Consider the following 22,517-nt stretch of genomic DNA (forward strand, 5'->3'; position numbering starts at 1 on the left):
GTAGAAAGGCCGGGCGCAGTGGCTCACGCCTGTAATCCCAGCGCTTTGGGAGGCCGAGGCGGGTGGATCACTTGAGGTCAGACCAACATGGTGAAACCCGTCTCTACTAAAAATACAAAAAATTAACCAGGTCTGTGGTGGGCACCTGTAATCCCAGCCACTTGGGAGGCCCTGGAGGCAGGAGAATTGCTTGAACCCAGGAGGCAGAGGTTGCAGTGATCCCAGATGGCACCACTGCACTCCAGTCTGGGTGACAGAGTGAGACTCTGTCTCAAAAAATAAAAATAATAGTAATAATAATAAGTGCAGTAGAAGACATTGATTACTAGAGAAAACCATTGTGTTACTCTTCTATCCAGTAAAACAATTGCAAATTTGGAAATAATTTTAATTTGATGATAAAAAATAGTTTAAAAGTAGAGTGGCTGACCTTTCAATCGTGTTCTATAATGATCTGACATTTTAACTATGCATTTTGTGTGTGTATGTAGTATCTACATTTTCTGTCTTATGGCATCATTATTTATGTGCATATTTTACCAGCCTCACTAGACTGAGGACAGTATCCATATTTGTCTCTTATTTTCCCAATGTTCATTATTTTGGGGGGTGAAATATAGAGGCAAGGAATAGTTGTTAAATATTTAATTGATAAATAAAATCACTGAGAAAGAATTGATTCCATTGCAAATACAGAACCAGTTTTTTTCCCTCCCTACTAAATAGAAAAGGGTTTCTGCCCTAAATGCTACATTTTGGGAAAAATTATCAAAATGTAGCTAGAATTGTTTTCCATCCCTTCTTCAGGATTATCTCTCTACATAATTGAATATCCTCTGCTTAGAAAACACGCATTGTTGGCCAGTGAAGTTTAAAAATTTTACATGGGCTTTGGGCGATCTTCAAACTCCCTCCTTTAATCATAATCGCTGTTAAACCTTGAATGCTAGGGTGGATTTCCTACATGATGCCATGGAAAGACCATTGGTTTTGGGGTGCGGACCCTTGACCCAGCTCTGCTATTAACTAGCCAAGTGATCTGGGACATGTAACTTGACTTCTCTTTCCTCCCTCTCTAAAATGAGGGGCTGGTACAAGACAATCTCCCAGCTTTCTTCTGCCTCTAGAAAGTTATAATGTAACTCCTTTGGAGACTTGCATAGTTGGATTTTCCCTTTTCCCTCCACTTATCTCCTTGAGAATTAGGTTTAATTCCCTAGGTAGGAGGCTAATGTCAGATTGTTCTGTTACAAATCTGAGAAGGATAATATTTTAAAGAAAGGTGTCTTTCTGGGTCATTTGTGCCTCAGACTTAGGTGTTTGAAGGCCTTCTTATCCCCAGGTAAGGGTGAAGCCTCTAATAAAATAAAAGTTAGAAATCTGGATGCATGATTTAATTGAATTATCAAATGATTCTGCAGATAAAGTTCAATTTTTTTTGTTACTTGTAGTGCTTGTTGAAAGCTTGGTTAACCGAAAAGGAAGAGGCTTTAAATAAAGTCCAGACAAGCAACTTCAAAGACCAAAAGGAACTGAGTGTCAGTGTTCGACGTTTGGCTGTAAGTCATGGGGTTGTCAGCATCTGTGTTGTAAGCCTATAATATCTTAATGTTTTCTAGCTAATGGTTAATACAGTTTAGTGAATACAGATTACAGCTCATTACCTAGCATTAGACTGCTGCCCTGTAACAATCTGGAACTACAAGTCTTACCTTTTAGCATAGTGAGCTGCAAAGCATGTACATTTTACTATAAAATATACATGTTTAAAATTTTTGGCTGAGGAAGGGAAGATAAAGTCCTGTTAAAAAGAGTCATCTAATAAACTTTTGAAATACTAGATTTTGAAGGAAGACATGGAAATGAAGCGTCAAACATTGGATCAGCTGAGTGAGATTGGCCAGGATGTGAGACAATTACTTGATAATTCCAAGGCATCTAAGAAGATCAATAGTGACTCAGAGGAACTGACTCAAAGATGGGATTCTTTGGTTCAGAGACTAGAAGATTCCTCCAACCAGGTACTTTTTGATTTAGATGGTATGTTGTACCATGAAGTAAACATTTAAAATTTAAATGTTCAGGTTAGTTTTAATTTGTATGAAATAAAAGAGTAGTAGACAAACTAAAAAGTTGGTTCCTTATACCTGATGAAAAATTGACATGTGAAAATTGCCTTCAGTTTTCTAAAGTAAGTTTTAATAGATTCTCTTAATAACCTGTAATTTAATTCATAGTAACTGATTACACTTAGCCAATAAATAATTTAAACATCTTAAATCTTAAGTAATCTTATTAATCTTAAAAATATTTTAATGAAATAGTCAAACATAAAACATTGGTTTGTAGACAGATGTTCTTAGCAGCATTATTTATAATAGCCAAAAACTGGAACAACTCAAATATCCATACACAGATGAATGGATAAACAAAATGGGGTGTATACATACAATACAATATTTTCTGATAATACAAAATAATGAAGTATTTACACATGCTACAACATAGATGAACCTTGAAAACACTATGCTAAGTAGAAGAAGCCAATCACAAGATTATATGCACTATGATTCCATTCACAGAAAATGTCTACAAGGGGAAAATCCACAGAGACAGAAAGTAGATGTGTGGTTGCCACTGGTGGAAGTGGGGAATGGAGAGTGATGGTTTATGGGTATGGGATTTCTTTTTGGGAGTGATAAAATGTTCTGGAGACAGAGTGTGAGGATGATTATACAACTGTATAAATATACTAATAACCATTACATTATATATTTCAAAGAAAATTTTATAGCATGTGAATTATATCTCAATGAAGTTGCTATAAAAATTGAAATTTTGGATGGCTTTTATTTCAGGTGACTCAGGCTGTAGCAAAGCTGGGGATGTCTCAGATTCCTCAGAAGGACCTTTTGGAGACTGTTCGTGTAAGAGAACAAGCAACTACAAAAAAATCTAAGCAGGAACTGCCTCCTCCTCCTCCCCCAAAGAAGAGACAGATCCATGTGGATATTGAAGCTAAGAAAAAGTGAGAAGAGATAGAGTAATTGTTCAAACTCAATATTGTACATACTGTATTTTCTACTTGGTGCCTATTTCGTACTAATCATTAATCATAGGCAAGTCTAGACATAATAATTATCATTATTATGAAAAGTCAACTACTGAACCACCCACCGCCCCTGTCTTCTGAATATTCTACTTGGCACCAGCTAAGCATCTACTTGGATAATTTTATTTATCCTATGTTCAATTGGGAGAACTCTGTGATCAAACCTTTCTTTCTTCCTTTCCCGTCATTCTCCTTGGAAGGATATGATTGTCCATGACTGTCTTTTTATTCTTTCTTTCACTGTTCACGACTCGACAGTTTTGCTTTAGGTAGACATCTGTATTTTTGGTGAATCTCTTTCCTCCTCTCACCATTAAAAAAATCCTTAATTCAGGGAAATAATTCATTTCTAGTGTCCTTTTTTCTCCCCTTCCTTATTCTTTTTCATGTTTTGTTGTTTCCTTTATTAATTTGTCAGATTAATTAACATATTCTTTGTATTTGGCTTAAAGATCCATCTTTGGCATAAAATATTTCTTTTAGTCTTATTGATTCAAAAGAAAACTCAGGATCTCTTGAAGAAGAATAATCACAGCTGACATATATCGAGCTTTTACTGATGTCAGCTATTCTATTCAACTCTACTGTGTGCAGGTACTGTGCCTGACGTGAACTACAGCAGGTAATCCTCAAAGCAGTCTTTGAGTAGTAGTGTTATTCTCTCCCTCTTACAGTAGAATCCTATGCTTGGGTAAATGGGCAATTATTTTGGGCCTGAATAAAAATTATACGTTTCTCCAACTTAGCTTTTGTTAAGAAAGCAGCATTCCAGTGTTACCAGATGGTTTTTATTTTGATAATAAGGCTATGTTTCTGCCTCCTAATAGCATCTCCTTGTAGGACAAGCGTACCTCTGAGTTGCAAGCAGCAGTTGTGGAACCTTTACTTTTGGAGCCAAGACAGCACAGGAAAAAGATGCTTCTAATGTTAATATTAGCATAGATCTCACATTTCCTCAGTGGATATTATCTGCCAGGTGTATCTGGCAGTGTATCTCTCCAATACTGACTTTGTGCATTTGGAAGCACAGAAGGTTGTCGAAGACTAGAGTACAAAACTGTGAAATCTTAAACATGACTGTATTGTATAGGGTACTTTGTGCTGCAAGAAACAGAATACCGTGCCCAAAGTGTCTTAAACAATGAGATCATTGGTAATCCCATATTACAAAAGTTCTGGAGGTAGGGAAGTTCTGTTTTAATGGAAGGGTGTGGTTCAGCAACCCTTCATCTGCAGTCTCTTGTCATTCTTGTCATTCTAAGGCTTTTACCCTTACCCTTGTCTTCTTAGCAGACTTCTGCCCTGCTCTCCCTGATCCCCTGGTGCATGGGAAGTTGAAACTATCTGGCCTTTTGAGTCTCTGTAGTTGTGTTTTGGGGACTCCAACTGCAAGGAAGAATTATGGAGAGAGGGTGTCTGTCGTGTGGGCAACCAGCTGCGAGGATGCCAGTTATCAACTCCACCACTTGACTGATGCAAACATTCCTTCAGTGGATTCTTGGATGAATAGAGGCTTGAATACATCCATTCATTACAGTTAAATCTCATTATTATAGAAAGGTCATTTTCATGCTCAAATTCTGCCACCTCTAAGTCTACCTACATGTGCTAGCTCTTTTGGAATGATAGGGAGAGCCACATAGCCTTTTTCAATATGTGACCTCCTCAGCCTTTTATATCCCAGTTTTTATTGTCATAAAGTGCAGGAGATCCTTAACCATTACTATTAAAATGGTTTCCAGACCCTTTTATATCTTCTGTCTGCTCTGGAAATCACTGTTAGTTTGCCTTAAAATGGACTACCCCAATAATCGAGGGCCTTAAATGACTGCTTAATGCAGTGCCTAGTTTAAAATATATGCTTAAAAAATGGCGGCTCATTTCCACTTCTCTTTGCTTGGTGCTGCTGTGGTGGTGGTTTTTACCAGCTCAGGGTACAGTGGGACAGTCATTTCCTAGAATGTAGATACCTGTTCCTGTGACCTGCGATCATTGCGTCACTCTTGCCTGTATTCAAAGCAGTTGCTGACTGAGTCTCCAAGGTCATTGTAAATGTGTGATTTTTAGATGACCGTCTCTTCTCTGAAAGATTAAATAGAAAGCTGCTGTTAAGATGACAGGAGGAACGTATCCCTGTTTGAGCAGTACCTTGACCCCAGTTATTTATCTAGAGCATCACAAAATCCCTCACATATTACAGGGAAAATCTACCTTGATGAAAAGATAAAATATTCATAATTCACCGGAAACACTTTAAGCAAAGTTTCTCACAAGAATCAGCAGTAACGACTTGTGCTTAACGTACCGAGAAGCTCTGTGGGGAGGGTACTAGTTAAGAAGACAGAGAGTCTCGGTTTGAATCCCAGCCTCACCCTTTGTTAGCTTTGTGACATGGGACAGTTATTGAAAACCTCTGTGAGTACAGTGCCTTCATCTCTAAAGGGGATAATAATAGTGTATACTTCATAGGGTGCTGGTGAGGATTCCTTGAGTTAATAATAGACATAAAACACTTCGATCACATCAGTGATCGTGGCTCCTCTTGTTCCTCCTTGCTGTGGTTTTGACCAACCTTCTCAACACCAGTCAAACCTGTCCCTTCGTCTTCCTTCCCACTGTTACTATCTTAATTGTGACTCCTGTTGCTTCACAGCCTGTTCTCGGCGCTTGTCTCTCTTTAATGCTTTCTCCTTGGTGAACAGTAAAGGATAAATAGAATCATGTCAGTTCCATGCATAGAACTCTTCCTAAGCTCTCAGCTGCCTTTAGGTTAAGTCCAAACTCCTTAATACATCCTGCAGGGCCTTCCTGTAGCTGGTCCATGTGATTCTTGGCCACATCGTCAATTGTCCCTCCCTTGCGAGTTCAGTACTCATTATTCCAGACACGCCTAAGTAATACTTGCAGTTTGCAAGATGTGATCTTCCCTTTGTTTGCTTTCCCTTGGCAAGGGAAATTCCTCAGTATAATGCTGTCGTTCTCCTCTAGGAAGCCATCTGTGCCCCGATTGGATTAGAAGCCACTCCTGTGAATTCCTGGAATTAGCACCCAGCAAATTCTTTTGTTATTGCCTGTTACTTTCCATTGCTTACTAGACTAGAAGCTCCTTGGGAGCCGAGATTTTTATCTGGTTCACTTTCATATCAAGAGTCCAACCCAATGCCTGACATTTAGTAAGGCTCAATCATTACATATTGAACAAAAGAAGATGTTAACCTTAGGAATGTCTGTACTTGTTCTTTGCTGACGATCTAACCAAATCTGGTTTTTATTATCTACAAGCATTTATAAAAATACAAGTGATTCTTTGTAAAGGTAAACATTGTTTTAATATATAAAGTTTTAAAAACTGTTATTTAAGGCCGGGCATGATGGGTCATGACTGTAATCACAGCACTTTGGGAGACCAAGGCAGGCGGATCATGAGGTCAACCTGGCCAACATGGTGAAACTCTGTCTCTACTAAAAATACAAAAATTAGCTGAGCATGGTGGCGGGCACCTGTTATCCTAGCTACTCGGGAGGCTGAGGCAGAAGAATCGTTTGAACCCGGGAGGCGGAGGTTACAGTGAGCCGAGAAGCCATTGTACTCAAGCCTGGGTGAAAGGGCAAGACTCCATCTCGAAAAAACAACAACAGCAGCAGCAACAAATTATTTAATTATTTTCTTCAATTATTTATTAACCCTATAATATTATTACTTTTTCATACTTTTAATTGGAAATATATTATCTTATTTTGCATCATTACCCTATTTATGGGTTGCTGTTTTTGGGGGAGTGATAAAAATTATTCCTGATGATCATTTGGGTTGCTCTTTCTGGAGTCAAGTAAAACAATAGAAGAAAACATGACAAATGGTCACCTCTGAATCTTCAAACAGGTTTGATGCTGTAAGTGCCGAGCTGTTGAACTGGATTTTGAAATCAAAACCTGCCATTCAGACCACGGAGATAAAAGAGTATATGAAGATGCAAGACACTTCTGAAATGAAAAAGAAGTTGAAGGTAAAAAACATAAACCACATATATCCTACTGCAAAAATAGTTCATCATGCTGGATTTTCTGCTGGCATAAAGACATTATGGAATTCAAAAGCCTCCTGTAAAATAAATGTAGGCAGAAGGTAGCTTTTAGTACATTGTAGTGAATTTTGAATCCATTCATGCTAGCTGTCATCAGATCCCTATTTGGAGGAGGGTTTTGTTTTCATCTTTATCAATCATGGAGATGTACAGTGAGGAACACTTCTTATGGTGATCCAGTTAGTGGTACTACTTTTTAGTTAGTTTAGATCACTCTTAATCTGGTATCTAATAATTTATGACTTTATATTAACGTTAGGCTGAAGATGTTTTGCTTTCAGAATACAACAGACTATTTTAAATCAAAAAGTGTTATCAATATATTTTCTTTAGAGTTGTAAAAAATAAATACAATTAAAAGCTGTGGGATCTTAGCCCTGCCGCTTTCCATGCTTATGTGTGTTTCTGAAGAGTGTGATGGGAGCTTGTAGAACTTTTTTGTCCTTGGTGCTCATACGTCTCCTACACATTACTGCAGTAACTATTTGGGCACCTGGTGTAAGTCTGCAATGGTTTTTGTATCAACAGTGGAGTTTCATTTTTAAAGAGTTTGGAGGATATTTTAAAAACAAGATGTGCATAAATATCTAAAGTTTAAGTTGGAAAGTGGTGGGTGAAATGGGAATTAAGATGAGGCTGGGATTGCGGGTGTCTCCCTGCAATCACAAAGTCCAGAGGGCGAGGTGGTCTGAGCTCGAACTTGCAAGAAGGCTTAGGGCACACCAAGCACAGGGAGCTGTTTTCTTTGTCCAGAATGACGCACCTTTCTGTGTGGTTGAAATGTCCCCACTGCAGGAGGCTTCCCTTAACCTCACTAGAAAGAGTTCAGTGATTAATCTTTTGACTTCATGTGGCTTTGGCCATGTCTCCATGAAAGCCCTTGCATTTATGCTGTTGTTTGTTTACATGTCTGCCTGTTTATATGTCTGCCTGTTTATATGTCTGCCTGTGAGGGCTTAGAAATTGAAGATAATTTTCCATTGCACCCTTTTTATTCAGCACTTAATAAAGCTCTTGTAGCTCATGGAAGCGGAGTGTGATGATTGTGGGTAGGCAGGGGGAATGGGGATGTTGGTTGTGCAGGGAGCAACTTTATCAGAGCCCTCTCTGAACAGAGAGTTGGGAAAGCCAGAAGTGGGGCCTGTGTTACATCATTTCATATGCTTCTCACAGTTCTGAAAGATGGATAGATGATTTTAATGATCACTGACCACCCAATTCTAAAAGATATTCAGGTGGCAGAAAATTTAGTAGTAACGGATCTTCATGGAACAAGTTCCACAAAATATTGATAAATTAAAGTCTATCCTGTGACCCAGGAACATTTTACTGGCAGAAGTTGTTACTATATTTGGGGGGATAAAGTATGTAAGGCGTGATTGGCGTTCCTTTGTGTTTCATTTAATATTTATCTAGAAGTTCATTTATTTTGTTTCAGACGAGTAGTAACAGATGCCAAAGATTTGGAAAAAAATATATAAAACAAAGAAAATTTCAGCATTATTCTAATCCCCTATTTTTCTTGCAAACTGAGGAAAGATCAACTTATTTTTCTTCTTATTTTTATTATTTAGTGAAGGAGTATCTTGTTCCAACAGATGAATTACCTGGGTGGAGAATCTGTAGTCTAGTCTCCTGCCATCTTAAGAGGAAGCAAAATATCTACTTGTAAAAAGGAGACAATTGCCTTTTTCTCGAGTTTGATGGTGACTTTTACATTGATCCTTAGTTAGACAAAAGTAAATGGTGTTTCTTAGAATCTCTTGCTAATATTCCTTGATCTTTGACTATAAGAAGGTTGTTCTACCAAGTCACAATAAACTTTGTGAAAATCAAAGTAGGATAGCTGAATTTATTTGATAGCACTGACATGTAAAGAATTTAGAATTGGGATTCTTCTCTGGATTGTCTGGTTGAAGTAATATGGGTTGCTCAGAAATTTTGATTTTGTTATGATGGATACTATTTGAATAGTTAATATATAAATATCAGTTGAGGATGGAGGAACAGGAGAAAATTCAAATACTGAGTTGTGTGCACATATACTTGTGTTTGTGCATGTATACCTGATTTTACTTGCTTCATTCTTACTAGTTCTGGAAAGAATTTTGTCTTGGGAATATCAAACTATAGAGATAAAAAAATGAAATTAAGAAGCATTTCTCAAATATAAAGAACAGAATGTGGGCTGGGCTTGCCATGGCTCACGCTTGTAATTCCAGCACAAGGAGGGAGGATTACTTGAGCCCAGGAGTTTGAGACCAGCCTGGGCAACATAGGGAGACCACCGTCTCTACAAAAAGTAAAAAAAAAAAAAAAAAAAAAAAAAAAAAATTAGCGGGGCATGAGCTTGCACTTATAACTCCAACTACTCCGGAGGCTGAGGTGGGAGGATCCCTTGAGTCCTGGAGGTTGAGGCTGCAGTGATCCACGATTGTGCCACTGCACTCCAGCCTGGGTGACAGAGTGAGAAACTGCCTCAAAAGAAAAAAAAATGCTTTGGTTTGGGTTCTAAAGCATATTTTCTATTTTCATTATTTAAAAATTATGTATGAAATATGATTGTGTTTGAAGTTTACATTAAACCCTAGACTTAATATAATGCAAACAAATAATGCTGAGCCTCAAAATATTTCTATCCATTTTTCCTGTTTTCTTTCTTTTGAGATGGGAGTTTTTCTCTGTTGCCCAGGCTGGAGTGCAGTGGTGCGATCTTGGCTCACTGCAACCTCTGCCTCCTGGGTTCAAGCAATTCTCATGCCTAAGCCTCCCAAGCAGCTGGGATTATAGGCAAGCACCACCATGCTTTGCTAACTTTTGTATTTTTAGTAGAGATGGGGTTTCACCATGTTGGCCAGGCTGGTCTCAAACTCCTGACCTCCAGTGATCCACCCCGCTCAGCCTTCCAAAGTGTGGAATTACAAGTGTGAGCCACCATGCCCGCCTATTCTTTTGCTTGTTAGTTAATTTTTGTTCAGCAACCTCTGTCATAACACATTCAATTCTTTTGACTCAAATCATTATTTTTATGGCATGGCGAACTCAATGTATGTATGTAAATAGATATACTGGATCTAAAACATAATTTTAATTATTTCCTTCTGATAGGAGCTTATAATTATCATGTACATTTTTTTCTCATAAAAGAAACCAATGTCTTTTAGTTGCTATGATTACTGTTTGAATTTACCTTTTCAGATTTAAAAAGAATGTAGGAGGGACATTAAACCTAAACATTTAAAACAGCAATATTATATTGAGAAGAAAGTTTTCAATATTCTTATGTTGGGACTTCATTTGCAGGCATTAGAAAAAGAACAGAGAGAAAGAATCCCCAGAGCAGATGAATTAAGTCAAACGGGACAAATCCTTGTGGAGCAAATGGGAAAAGGTAAAATCCTTGATTTTTTTTTCCCCATATTTTTCAGATGGTGGCATCGAATAATATTACAGTTTGCCCTATTAAATATTTTGCTTTAACATTCTAATCCCCTTTTGGCTAGATAAATGTTTTCAAAAATGTTTTTAGGCAGCAGAATCTTTTAAAAAATGAAATTTTATTCTGAAGCTGATTGTAAAAAAACAGATAAAAGCAAAGATTTTCTGATTTTATATGGGGTCGGGGCTGGACACCCTGATACCTTAGCAGAACAGTTAAAACCCACTAGCATAGTAGATTTTAAAACTGTATCCTTTGGGATTATATATTGGGAATTTGTTTTGCAGGGGGGTAGCAAAAGAAAACTTTATTTGGCAACATTTGGGAAATGAAGTTATATTAAATTCATCAAGAGTTTTTGATTTTTGGTAATGTTTAATGCATTATATTTACTATATTTATTTACTACAGTATTTTTATAGTTAAGTTTGATAAAGTGTTACTTGTATATGAAATTTTTAACTGTGTCCAAGACTTTTTTTTTTTTTTTTGGCTGTAGCTCCCAGTGGCTTAGAATAAGCTAAAAATTAATATTCTTGCTGTGCAGTTTTGCATGTGAATCTCTCTTTGTTCTAGAGTAATGTTGAAAGACATTTCTTGCATTCCATGTACCTTGGTCTAGTAATAGTTAGCACTTTGGAAGGCTGCTGCAGCTCTCCTTGACACTCGTACAGATATCTGTATAGAATTAGGAATATTAGTTTGACAAGAGTCTTCAAAGCAGTAGCATTTAATTTTTTATTGTTTGACTTTTTGTTATGGAAAATATAACTACATAAAAGCAAATAGAATACTATAATGAACTTCCTTGTATCAGTTACCTAGTTCAATAATTGACAATTCTGCCGTTCTTGAATTATCTATACCTTTACTCGTTCCTCAGCCTCTCAAGTATTACTGTTTTTACAGTTTTCTTGGAAATAAATTTACTTACATTGAAATACATGACTTAGCTGTGCTGTTTTGATAAATAGATATACCTGTGTAACCTACACACACACATCACTATGTAGAAAATGTCCACCTTTCCAGAAAGTTCTCTTTCGGGTTAGTCACCTTCCTCCCTCCAGAAAACAACTGTTGATGTTGTTTTGACCTTAGATTATTTTGCTTCCAGCCTTTAACAAATATGTTTATTTATTTAGTAGGTATACTGGATGTGTATATATACACACACACACACACAAACATATATACAAACACAAACATATATAGATACATACACATACACATAAAATACGGAATGTAAACCATGTGGACAGTGTATGTCCATTTATTTTGAAATTATGCAAATGTATTATCAATCCATATATTATTAATAAAGGTTAATTTCTTCCTTAAATAAATTAAATAGAATAGTATTTAATACTTTCTTTCAAAATCCATTCTAGCAAACTGTCTTAGTTGTCCTGCCTGTGGGCATCCCACTTGGAGGTTTCTCTTTCCAGTATTTACTTAAAGAGATCCAGAGACACAAACAGATGATAACTTCCCTTGAGATGCTGGTTCATTCAATAATTTTAATGCATTGGATGTTGAATTTATTTCCTTTACAAGCATAAATTTTTTTTACTTCTACCTCAGCAAGTGACTCTGACTTTATCTGATGTGAATATGGGATAACTTCTTGAATCTGTGCACTGAATTTACTCCCATTTCTGTCAGGTTTTCAGCAGTGTGGCAGAATTATGAAGATGGGGGAGACTTGATGTAGATGAGAAGTTGGTGCAAGGTGATGTTACAGTGAGAATAACAGTGATTGGGGGAACGGACGAACTTGGATTGTCCTGTCCTTTTCTAGTTTCTTATCCTTGGGAAAGTCTTGGAACCCTTGCGTTTCTTTGCCTTGGTGTCTGGAAAGTGAGGGAGTTTATTAGCTGACTCTTAGCTATTAGTTTATCCGCTGACTATTAGTTTATTAGCTGACTATAGGCTTTGGTTCATAAAATTTTACCATAAACGGGTCCTAAACAGACACATTCTGGACATTGAATTCACATGAAAGTGCTACTTGCAAAAGGCCAAAGGCAACACTGGAGAATAGATGACATGGGGCTTTTGTCACCTAATATATACTTGTACAATTTCACAGGAAACATTTTATATTTTGTATTATCAATTGTTTTTCAAGCATTGGTGGAATTAGAAATACATTCCTTAGAGGACCCTAATTCTTTTTTGTTTTAAAGATGCATCTGTTTAAAAAAAATTTTTTAGGACAATAGTAGGAAGCTGAGAAATGGGGGAGCTGAACTGAATAAACTCTGTATGTTCCAGTTCAGTTAGGGAGGCATGTCAAATTCTTCAGTAGAACCCATGTTTGAATAATCATGTCACTGTTTTTCTGAAACCAGTTCCATCAAACAGCCCACCATAGCCAATTCTGATAGGTCTTTCCTGCCTAATGCATTTTAGGTAAGTTTTGAGATATGTCATCGAGCATAAAAATGTTTTTAGAAAATAAAATAGCATGAGGCTGGGCGCAGTGGCTCATGCCTGTAATCCCAGCACTTTGGGAGGCTGAGGTGTGTGGATCATGTGGTCAGGAGATCAACACCATCCTGGCCAACATGGTGAAACCCCGTCTCTACTAAAAATACAAAAATTAGCTGGGCATGGTGGTGCGTGCCTGTGATCTCAGCTACTCAGGAGGCTGAGGCAGGAGAATCGCTTGAACCAGGGAGTTGGAGGTTGCAGTGAGCTGAGATCGCACCACTACACTCCATTCTGGTGACACAGCAAGACTCTGTCTCAAAAATAAATAAATCAATCAATAAATAACAATAAATAAATAAATAAAAATAATTAAAATAAAATAATGTGTTTCATTTGACTTTCACAGCTGATATACTTGGTTTTCTTTGTTTAGCTTACCTTGTTCCTAGAGATCCTCATCTAATAAAATACAGTAGTTGGACATCTGGATAACATGGCTTTATAAGTTGATACCCATTGTGGTTGCCTAAGCATATAAGCCCATGAAGTTTGGTGAAGGTTCTATGTTTTGTAAACATTTCCCTTGATTCCAATAGTGATAGACTGAGAAGTGTAAAGTCAAGTGAGACTAAGTGGCAGGAATGTGTTCTATTTTCTCTCTTTTAGATAATTAATAAAGTGATATGCTGTTGATTTTGCCTTTTGACTAGTCATTGTCTAAGAACTCTGTGTTTTATAGAAATAGAAAATTTTAAACTCTGGATCTCTGGGAGTAAAACAACTATTTTTAAAGACAATGGCAGTTTTCCTTTTATAAGATGTAAATTGTGTTTGAATCATTACTGGACATCACTGTAACCAGCAATATCTCAGGATTAGAGAAGGGGAGATTCAGATGTTTAAAATCAGTTTAAAGAGGCAAAATGAATGTCTTATAAGACATTGTCAGTGAAAAAATACCTGAAGTTGTTTTAACTGCCCTTGTTCTTGAAGTGAGCACCTCTTTCCAGTTTTCTAGATGAGTAGTGATAATTTTCCATCTCAGAAATTTTATTTACCTACTGAATTTTCTTCCTGGATTAGTATAAATTGTCCAACCTAAAGATGATGTGGCTGGTGTTACTATTCCTTTGCCTAACTAGGATAGAAATGACAGGGTAAAGGCACAGCCCATATCTCCATTGTTCAGATTGTTAGGAAAATGGTGATTTATTTTGTATACTGTCCCCATTAACAGGGATAATGCAGCATGGCTTGTGGTGTGAATGCTTTGTTTATGTCTCATATTCTCTTACCTGAGAGATGGTGGTAAACAGTGAGCTTCTGCAATTGACATTGGTGACACATTCAAATTACAGCATGATATGCCCTCATTTATAATTTTTAGTGGACACAGTGTATTATAAAATTTTCAAAGTTTCATTGTCTGTGGATCATACATGACTTTTTGTTTTTATGCCTTTTTTTTTTTTTTAGTTCAAGCTCTCATTATCCTGGGTTTTGATTATATATGTTTATAAAGCAGGATTGTTTATTGCCTTCCTACTCAGTAAAAATGTGAAGCCATCCTTTCACTACGCATGTTCTCCTCTTAATAGAAAGATTCCTGTGAAGAATTCCCAGACTTTTTCATAGTCATTTTAGAGGATTTGAAGGTATTTTAGATTAAGGGAAGGACTATGATAAAGTCTATTATAATATATAACTTTATTATTTTTAGGAACATTCTCTAATTTTCAAAAATATCAGACAAATAAAATGATAAGATTTCAGTAATAAAAATGGTGGCATTGTTTTCCCTGATGTGTTTCTAAAGTAGATCATCTTATTGCTGCCTCAGTCTTTTGGTATTTGCTTATTTATGTGCAAGGTTTCCAATGGGCTTGTGATGCTTCTAGAGCCTGGCTGCTGGCTTAATATTCCTGCACTCACCAGGTTGCTTCCCAGCATAAGGCATTCTCGCCATTCATTTCTTAATTTATACGACACTATGCTTTGGTCACCAAGACTTGAACTGCCTCGTAGTTTTTCTAGCCAGCTGTTTTTTTTTTCTTAGGACAAAGGGTCTTCTTTCTGAAGTCGGGGGCCTAGACAGATCAAGGTAGTTGATCTTATTTCAGTGGCTCAGGTGATAAACTAGCAGAGTGGAAGCCTGGTATGGATGGAAACATATATTACCTAGAAAGGGCAGTGGCTGAAGTTCTACTGATGTGCCCTTTGCAATAGCCGCACTGCTCCTGAATCGTTATTTTAAAATGTCTTCCTTCTTTGGTCAAGGAATTGAAATAAGCGTAATTATTTTTAAGTGCATCATTATACATTTTTGTTGTTGTATTAAAAGGGACTTAAGAAAGTGATCATTATGTGTGACATTGCCTAACTATTCTGAATGTTAGAATGTTTAGAATAAATTCAAGACGCATTTTGTAATATATAGACTGTTTGCTTGTTTTTCATGACTGCATAGAAGGCCTTCCTACTGAAGAGATAAAAAATGTTCTGGAGAAGGTTTTATCAGAATGGAAGAATGTATCTCAACATTTGAAAGATCTGGAAAGAAAAATTCAGCTACAGGAAGATATAAATGCTTATTTCAAGCAGCTCGATGAGCTTGAAAAGGTCATCAAGACAAAGGAGGAGTGGGTAAAACACACTTCCGTTTCTGAATCTTCCTGGCAGTCCTTGCCAAGCTTGAAGGATTCCTGTCAGGTAAGGAGCCAACTGTCTGGAACATGGAGGAATTCTGTGTGCAGTCCCAGAGTTAAGGAGGGCTTCTTGTATCATGAACTTCAAGTTAATGCTGCCCTGATTAACTCCCTGTGAGGATGTTCATCTTCAGTGAGTTATGTGACCATATTTTCTCTTCCTTAGTGGGAATTGACAAATCTTCTTGGCCTCCACCCCAAAATTGAAATGGCGCGTGCAAGCTGCTTGGCCCTGAAGTCTCAGCCTTCTGCCCCAGATTTTGTCCAGCAGGGCTTCGATAGCTTTCTGGGCCGCTACCAAGCTGTACAACAGGCTTTAAAGGATCGTCAACAACAGCTAGAGAATGGTAAACCCAACAATTTTAATATCTCCTCTCTCAGTTTGCCTTAATTTAAACATGACTCCCGACATTTAGAACTTGAGTACGCTTGCTTGCTTTGCACCAACCTTCTCCATTTTCCGTTGTGCCTGTATTGTTCAAAGTCTTAAAGTCTCCTGTATTCAGATTCTTTTCCAGATTCACACCTTTTTGTAAATATATAGATAAGTTTCATGTGCTCTAAAATTGTGTCAGTAGGATACACTCCGTCATCCAGGCTGGAGTACAGTGGTGCAATCATAGCTGCAGTCTTGACCTCCTGGGCTTCAGTGGTCCTTCCGCCTCAGCCTACTGAGTAGCTGGGACTACAGGCATGCACCACCATGCCTGGCTGGTTTTTTATTTTTAGTAGAGCCAGGGTCTAGCTATGTTGCTCATGCTAGTCTAGAACTCCTGGGTTCAAGTGATCTTCCCACCTCAGCCTCCCAAAATAACAGGTGTTAGCCATTATAACAGGTGTTATAACAGCCTCCCAAAATAACAGGTATTAGCCAAATTAACAGGTGTTAGTCTCCCAAAATAACAGGGATAACAGGTGTCAGTCAGCCATTGTACCTGACCTGGATGTAATGATTTGTAAATAGTTTTTTTTTTTTTTTTTAAAGAAACAGGTACAATTTCTTCCTTTGGCTGAGGAGGCCACTTAATATCATTGCTAGGAGGATTAAAATGAATGATCCCTTACTTCTGTTTCCTCAAAATAGTTAAAGTTTTAGCAGTCCCGTAGTCTCTTTTAAAAGAAATCGTATTCCACTATCAAATTCAGAAAAATTTTAGAGTTCTTACTTTTGGAATACACTTGGTTTTGGAAGGTTCACTGTTAAAGGTTTTGAAAGCTCTTTCCTCTTACGTTACACTGTTTACTTCCTAGCTGCCATTTGAGTTAGGAACTGTGTTGCATTGTGCATTATTATTTTGGGTAGTGCACACTGAAAAGCTCCACATGTAACCCAGCCTAACTTCAGCAATTGTAGATTGTGTGATGACTGGAAGTACCTGTATGTGTACATGCTAGGCAAATGTGTTGTGCTGCCTTTCTTCCGAAAGTGCATCAGGACAGTGTGTCTTTGTTCCTTGAATTCAGTTATGTGAAGTAAATCTTTTGAGGGTACCTCTTTCTCCACTTATTGGTACAAACTATGCTTTCACTTTTGACAAGGATCAGTAGGCAGTTTAACTTTTGCTGCTAGTTGATTTCACCTCTTTGTGCTTCAAGAGAACTCACTTTCTTTCCACATAAGTGTTACTTCTACGAGATTTTTACGTTACTGACTCAGGTAGGCACTGTTCCAGCTGGCTGGTCAGTCATTATTTCTCAGGGTACCTGGGCAGCATGGTGGCAGTATTTCCATATAATCTCCTCCACTCCATAGATGGGTTTGTCTATATGGCGGAGCTTAACAGCAAGACTGGTTGACGGGATCTTTGCTTTCTTTTATTCTTTGTGTAGCTGCTAAGGAAGAGGAGATTATATGGGACAAAAGGGACATTGTTGTTCCATCTTCAGAGAGACATTTCATCATAAAGAAATGAAGAAAAGTTATAGTGGGTTAGTTAATATTTCAAATGTCAACATCCGCAGGAATGAAGTCACTGTCTGACTCTCAGAAATGCCAATGGAATGATCTATGTTATTAACAGAGGTCCTTTTACATTTTAGTCATGGGGTCTCCTTTGCCATGTATTGGAATTCATTTAGGATAATGGTCTATGTAATCATATTGGGTTCCTAACATGATTTTCTCAAATTAAATATTTTTAAATCAACAGAACTGAAGGGCCAACCTGGACATGCATATCTGGAAACATTGAAAACACTGAAATTTGTGCTAAATGATTCAGAAAATAAGGCCCAGGCATCTCTGAGTGTCCTTAATGATCCTGCCAAGGTGGAGAAGGCCCTGCAAGAAAAAAAGGTAACATATATTTTCCGTGTTAGAACTCTAGTGCTTCTTCTAATATCTCCTCTTACATATTTTGAAAAGTTTTATCAGAGATTAAAAACAATTGGTCAGTTTTGTTCATCACTGGTCCAAAAATGTATGTATGATTTGAGGGTTAGTTTGACCTCACATAAAAGAAAATACAGTTGTTAAATATTTTTTCATAGAAGAAAAGCATATTTTCTCCTTCTGCTGTGATTAGCTTAAAGTTCTCAACCTGTTCATAATCTGCTAAACTATCTTTAATGAAATGAGGACTATCAGTCAATGTGTTGATGTATACTTTTTTCTGCATCGAATAGGAGTATTGCCCTGGTCATTTAGTTGAGCAGCTTTATGGCTCTGCACTATTTTATCAGATGAAAAGGAGAGCAGCCATTGAGCACTGCACACTTGGCCCACACTTGCTGTGCCATTCCCTCGGTGTTTAGTGTTGAGAATACATTGTATTGCTCACACACAACTCATGAAGAAAAAGCTTTAATTTTTATGATTATGCCTATTTTTTTGTGAGTCGTTCATGTTTTGTTTTGTTTTTTGATTTCCAACTTTTATTTTAAGTTCAGGGGTACTCATGCAGGATGTGCAGGTCTGTTACATGGGTAAACGTGTTGTCACGGTAGTTTGCTGCACTCCGTATCAAGCCCAGGATCTATTAGCTCTTCTTCCTGATGCTCTCCCTCCTACCATACCCCACCCTCCAACAGACCCCAGTGTGTATTGTTCCCCACCATGTGTCCATGTGCACTCATCATTCAGCTCCCACTTATAAGTGAGAATATGCAGTATTTGTTTTTTTTGTTTGCTTGTTTCTGCATTAGTTTGCTGAGGATAATGGCTTCCAGCTCTTCCATATCCCTGCAAAAGACATGATCTTGTTCCTTTTTATGGCTACATAGTATTCCATGGTGTATATGTACCATATTTTCTTTAACTAGTCTATCATTGATGGGCATTTGGGTTGATTCCTTGTCTTTGCTATTGTGAATTGTGCTGCAATGAACATAGTGTGCATGTATCTTTATAAGAGAATGATTTGTATTCCTTTGGATATATACCCAGTAAGATTGCTGGGTCATATGGTATTTCTGGTTTGGGTTCTAGGTCTTTGAGGAACCACCACACTGTCTTCCACAATGGTTGAACTAATTTACACTCCCACCCACTGTTCTTTTTAGATAAAAATTCTTTCTAATGCATTTTAAAGTGACTTTTGACTTTATATAGCCCATTTTACTATTATCTGTGCAGACACATTGTTGTGCATATTTTTAATATTTTAAAACATTTTCTAGGCCCTTGATGAAATCCTTGAGAATCAGAAACCTACATTACATAAACTTGCAGAAGAAACAAAGGCTCTGGAGACAAATGTTCATCCTGATGTAGAAAAATTATATAAACAAGAATTTGATGATGTGCAAGGAAAGTGGAACAAGCTAAAGGTCTTGGTTTCCAAAGATCTGCATTTGCTTGAAGAAATTACTCTCAAACTCAGAGCTTTTGAGGTAAATCCAGAGGCCACTGGGAGTTTAAGTTTATTACAGAGTAAATAGTAATTGTCTTGTAAGATTCACATATTTATTATTTGAATATTTTACATTCTTTCTAGACCCACATTTATTATGTATTTAAGTTGGGACTTATCAAAGATGTACTTTTAATGTGCTGGAGAGCACATTTATTTCCTTTTGCCTGGAAGCAAAGTCAAAAGTAGAGTAAACTGGACCTTGAAGATAAGAGAAAATAGCTTAAAAATGGTCAGAATAATGTTTCAGGCATGGAGGGTCTGTGTGAAATACAGACTGTTGATTAGATTATAGTGGTAACTTGGTTGGGGTGGTAGTAATAGCCCAAGTAGTAGTAAATTGCTGAGGACTTGAAACTACTTTTTGCAGGTTTTTGACATTTGAAGTCAAAAGTCAGAGAGAGTGGGAAGGCAAATAGTTCCAGGGACATGAAAATGCAGAAGCAGGATCCTTCACTACACCTGAAAATGTCGACAGATGCAGCAGTGATAAAGTTTAAGAGGAAGGGATAAATGTGAGGACATATAAGGAGAGAGTCAATGTCAATAGAAGTCAGTGTCAGATAGGACAGGTTGGATTTTAACATTCTGCCCATAAGAAAAATGGAGAAGCAGAGTTTCCAGGTCACCTGGTATTTTAATAGGAAAGTTCTGGGTGGAGAATGAACCAATCACACTCTCTCCCTGCAAGGCTTCCTATCCTCCCAGTGACTCCTTACCTTAGTCTTTTTTTCTTTTTTTTCCCCATCAGTCAGGGATCTTTGTCTTTTTGAAATTTCTTATTCACTGATGTATACCAAGATGTACTCTTAATGAGAGCAATGCCTGGCACAGAGAAGGCATCCAATCAATATTTTTCAATGAATGAAATGAAATTAGCAATAGGAGATTTAGATTTAGTTATATCTCTATATATCTATATACTGAGAGAGAGAGATTCCCTTGGAAGCTAAATCCAAATATGTGTAGCTATATCTCTCTCTATATAGATCCAAATATAGAGCTATATCTCTCTCTCTGTATATAGACGTATATGTATGTATGTATATGTATATGTATGTATGTATATGTCTATATATAGACGTATATGCATGTGTGTATATATGTATATATGTCTATATATAGAATCTAAATCCAAATCTATATATATTTAGATGTAGATCCAAATATATGTAGATACAACATATATATCTACATATATTTGGATCTACATCTAAATATTATATCTACATATATTTGGATCTACATGTAAATATATATAGATTTGGATTTAGATGCTAAGCAAATTTGCAGAAGGAATGTTGCCCCCAAAAAAGTGCAAAGATTGAAAGTGAAGACAAAATTAATGAAAATGTATGTTTTGAAAATCAAAGTCAGAGAACACGTGGTAGAAGAGGAGCTGGAAGACCTCACAGATTAGTGTGGAAGGGATCCAGCCAGATTCCCTGAGTGGTCACCACTGAATTTGGAGGAGCGTTCTTTGACTTAGGAACTAATGGGTAGTTCCAATGAATGATCAGCAGAAGACACAGATGGAGGGGTTGTGTGTATGTGTGGGTAGCTGTGTGTGATTGTAGTGACAGGAGGTAGTTTTTCTCTAGGTGTAACCTGCAGTTCTTGATGGAGATCTCATTCAAATAAACCAGTAATTAGGGAGAGAAATGTGTTTTGTGTGGCTTAGTATTTTTGACTCATTTACTTATTTATTTTTTTAAGATGGAATTTTACTCTGTTGCCCCACGCTGGAGTGCCATGGTGCGATCTTGGCTCACTACAACCTCAGCCTCCCGGGTTCAAGCAATTCTCCTGCCTCAGCCTCCCGAGTAACTGGGACTACAGGCACATGCCACTACACCTGGCTAAAGTTTTATTTTTAGTAGAGACGGGGTTTCACCATGTTGGCCAGGCTGGTCTCAAACTCCTGACCTCAGGTGATCTGCCCTCCTCAGCCTCTCAAAATGCTGGGATTACAGACATGAGCCACCGCGCCTGGCCCATTATGCTTTGTGATGGTCTCACTTCTCATCGTGTATTATCAGTTGTAATTGTTTCCAGCTTTCAAAATGAGCATTGACCTTTTCTATAATTCTAAAATTTTTGGTTATGGTCCCAGCATTGTATTATCAGTGATTCTCAGCTGGGGTGATTTTACCCTCCAGAGGATACTTGTAAATTTCTGGAGACATTTCTGCTGTCGGAACTCTGGGAAAAGGCTTCCAGTGGGTAGAGGCCAGGGATGCAGCTAAACATCCCACCATGCACAGGACAGCCTCCCACCAAAATAATCATCTGGTCCCAAATGTCAGTAGTGCCAACGTTTAGCAATGCCGCTTAAACATTTCCCATCTTTTCAAAAGATCATCCCTTTGTTTTCAGATTTAAGTCCCAAGTGTAAATGGAGATTAACCTCAGGGTTAGTCTTCTTCTGCCTCTTAAAAGTGTATCTTAGGGTTAGCTAAATGTATGCTAATATTTCAATATGGAGCTTAATGAGAATAAATATTCTCCCAAAACACAAAAGAGTCCTGTGGTTATAGTAATCCAGCTTTAGGCTTTGGTGGGTTGTTGCTATTAATGTAGCAAATCCAGGCATGAAAAGTGGTCACTTGGAGTGTGTGCTAAATATTTATTTCCATTAAAAATATCCAACATAAACTATATGCGTCTGGATATTTAAGTGTTTGTTGTTACAGTAGCAGATTTGTAATGTCCAGTTATTTTTTTATTTGCTTCTTGTGTACTAACTGCAAGATTATAGTTAAGGAATACAGTGTCTGTATTTCTTAATTGTACAACTCTTTCATTGAAATACATGTTTTATTTTAAATTCATAAGAAAACTCCTTTTTTTTGCTTTACAGGAATTGCTGGTTACTTAACTACTCATGAT

At 37.3% G+C, this 22,517-nt stretch overlaps 1 protein-coding gene across 9 annotated transcripts in view; it reads left to right on the forward strand.

The window, feature by feature from the left end:
- UTRN (utrophin) overlaps window positions 1-22,517 on the forward strand; it is a 576,786-nt gene that overhangs the window by 155,601 nt on the left and 398,668 nt on the right. For 6 of the 9 annotated variants that reach the window (XM_015137213.3, XM_015137214.3, XM_015137215.3 and 3 more), the window contains 9 exons: window positions 1,452-1,559; window positions 1,842-2,021; window positions 2,859-3,028; window positions 6,996-7,119; window positions 10,501-10,588; window positions 15,540-15,781; window positions 15,944-16,124; window positions 17,928-18,073; window positions 19,396-19,608. In XM_015137213.3, the coding sequence (XP_014992699.3) occupies window positions 1,452-1,559; window positions 1,842-2,021; window positions 2,859-3,028; window positions 6,996-7,119; window positions 10,501-10,588; window positions 15,540-15,781; window positions 15,944-16,124; window positions 17,928-18,073; window positions 19,396-19,608 (1,452 nt within the window). The remainder of the gene's footprint in view (window positions 1-1,451; window positions 1,560-1,841; window positions 2,022-2,858; window positions 3,029-6,995; window positions 7,120-10,500; window positions 10,589-15,539; window positions 15,782-15,943; window positions 16,125-17,927; window positions 18,074-19,395; window positions 19,609-22,517) is intronic. The other 3 variants (XM_077999492.1, XM_077999493.1, XM_015137212.3) reach the window with 1 other exon arrangement.

The sequence above is a fragment of the Macaca mulatta genome, chromosome 4, assembly GCF_049350105.2.
Source record: "Macaca mulatta isolate MMU2019108-1 chromosome 4, T2T-MMU8v2.0, whole genome shotgun sequence".
Lineage (NCBI taxonomy): Eukaryota > Metazoa > Chordata > Mammalia > Primates > Cercopithecidae > Macaca > Macaca mulatta.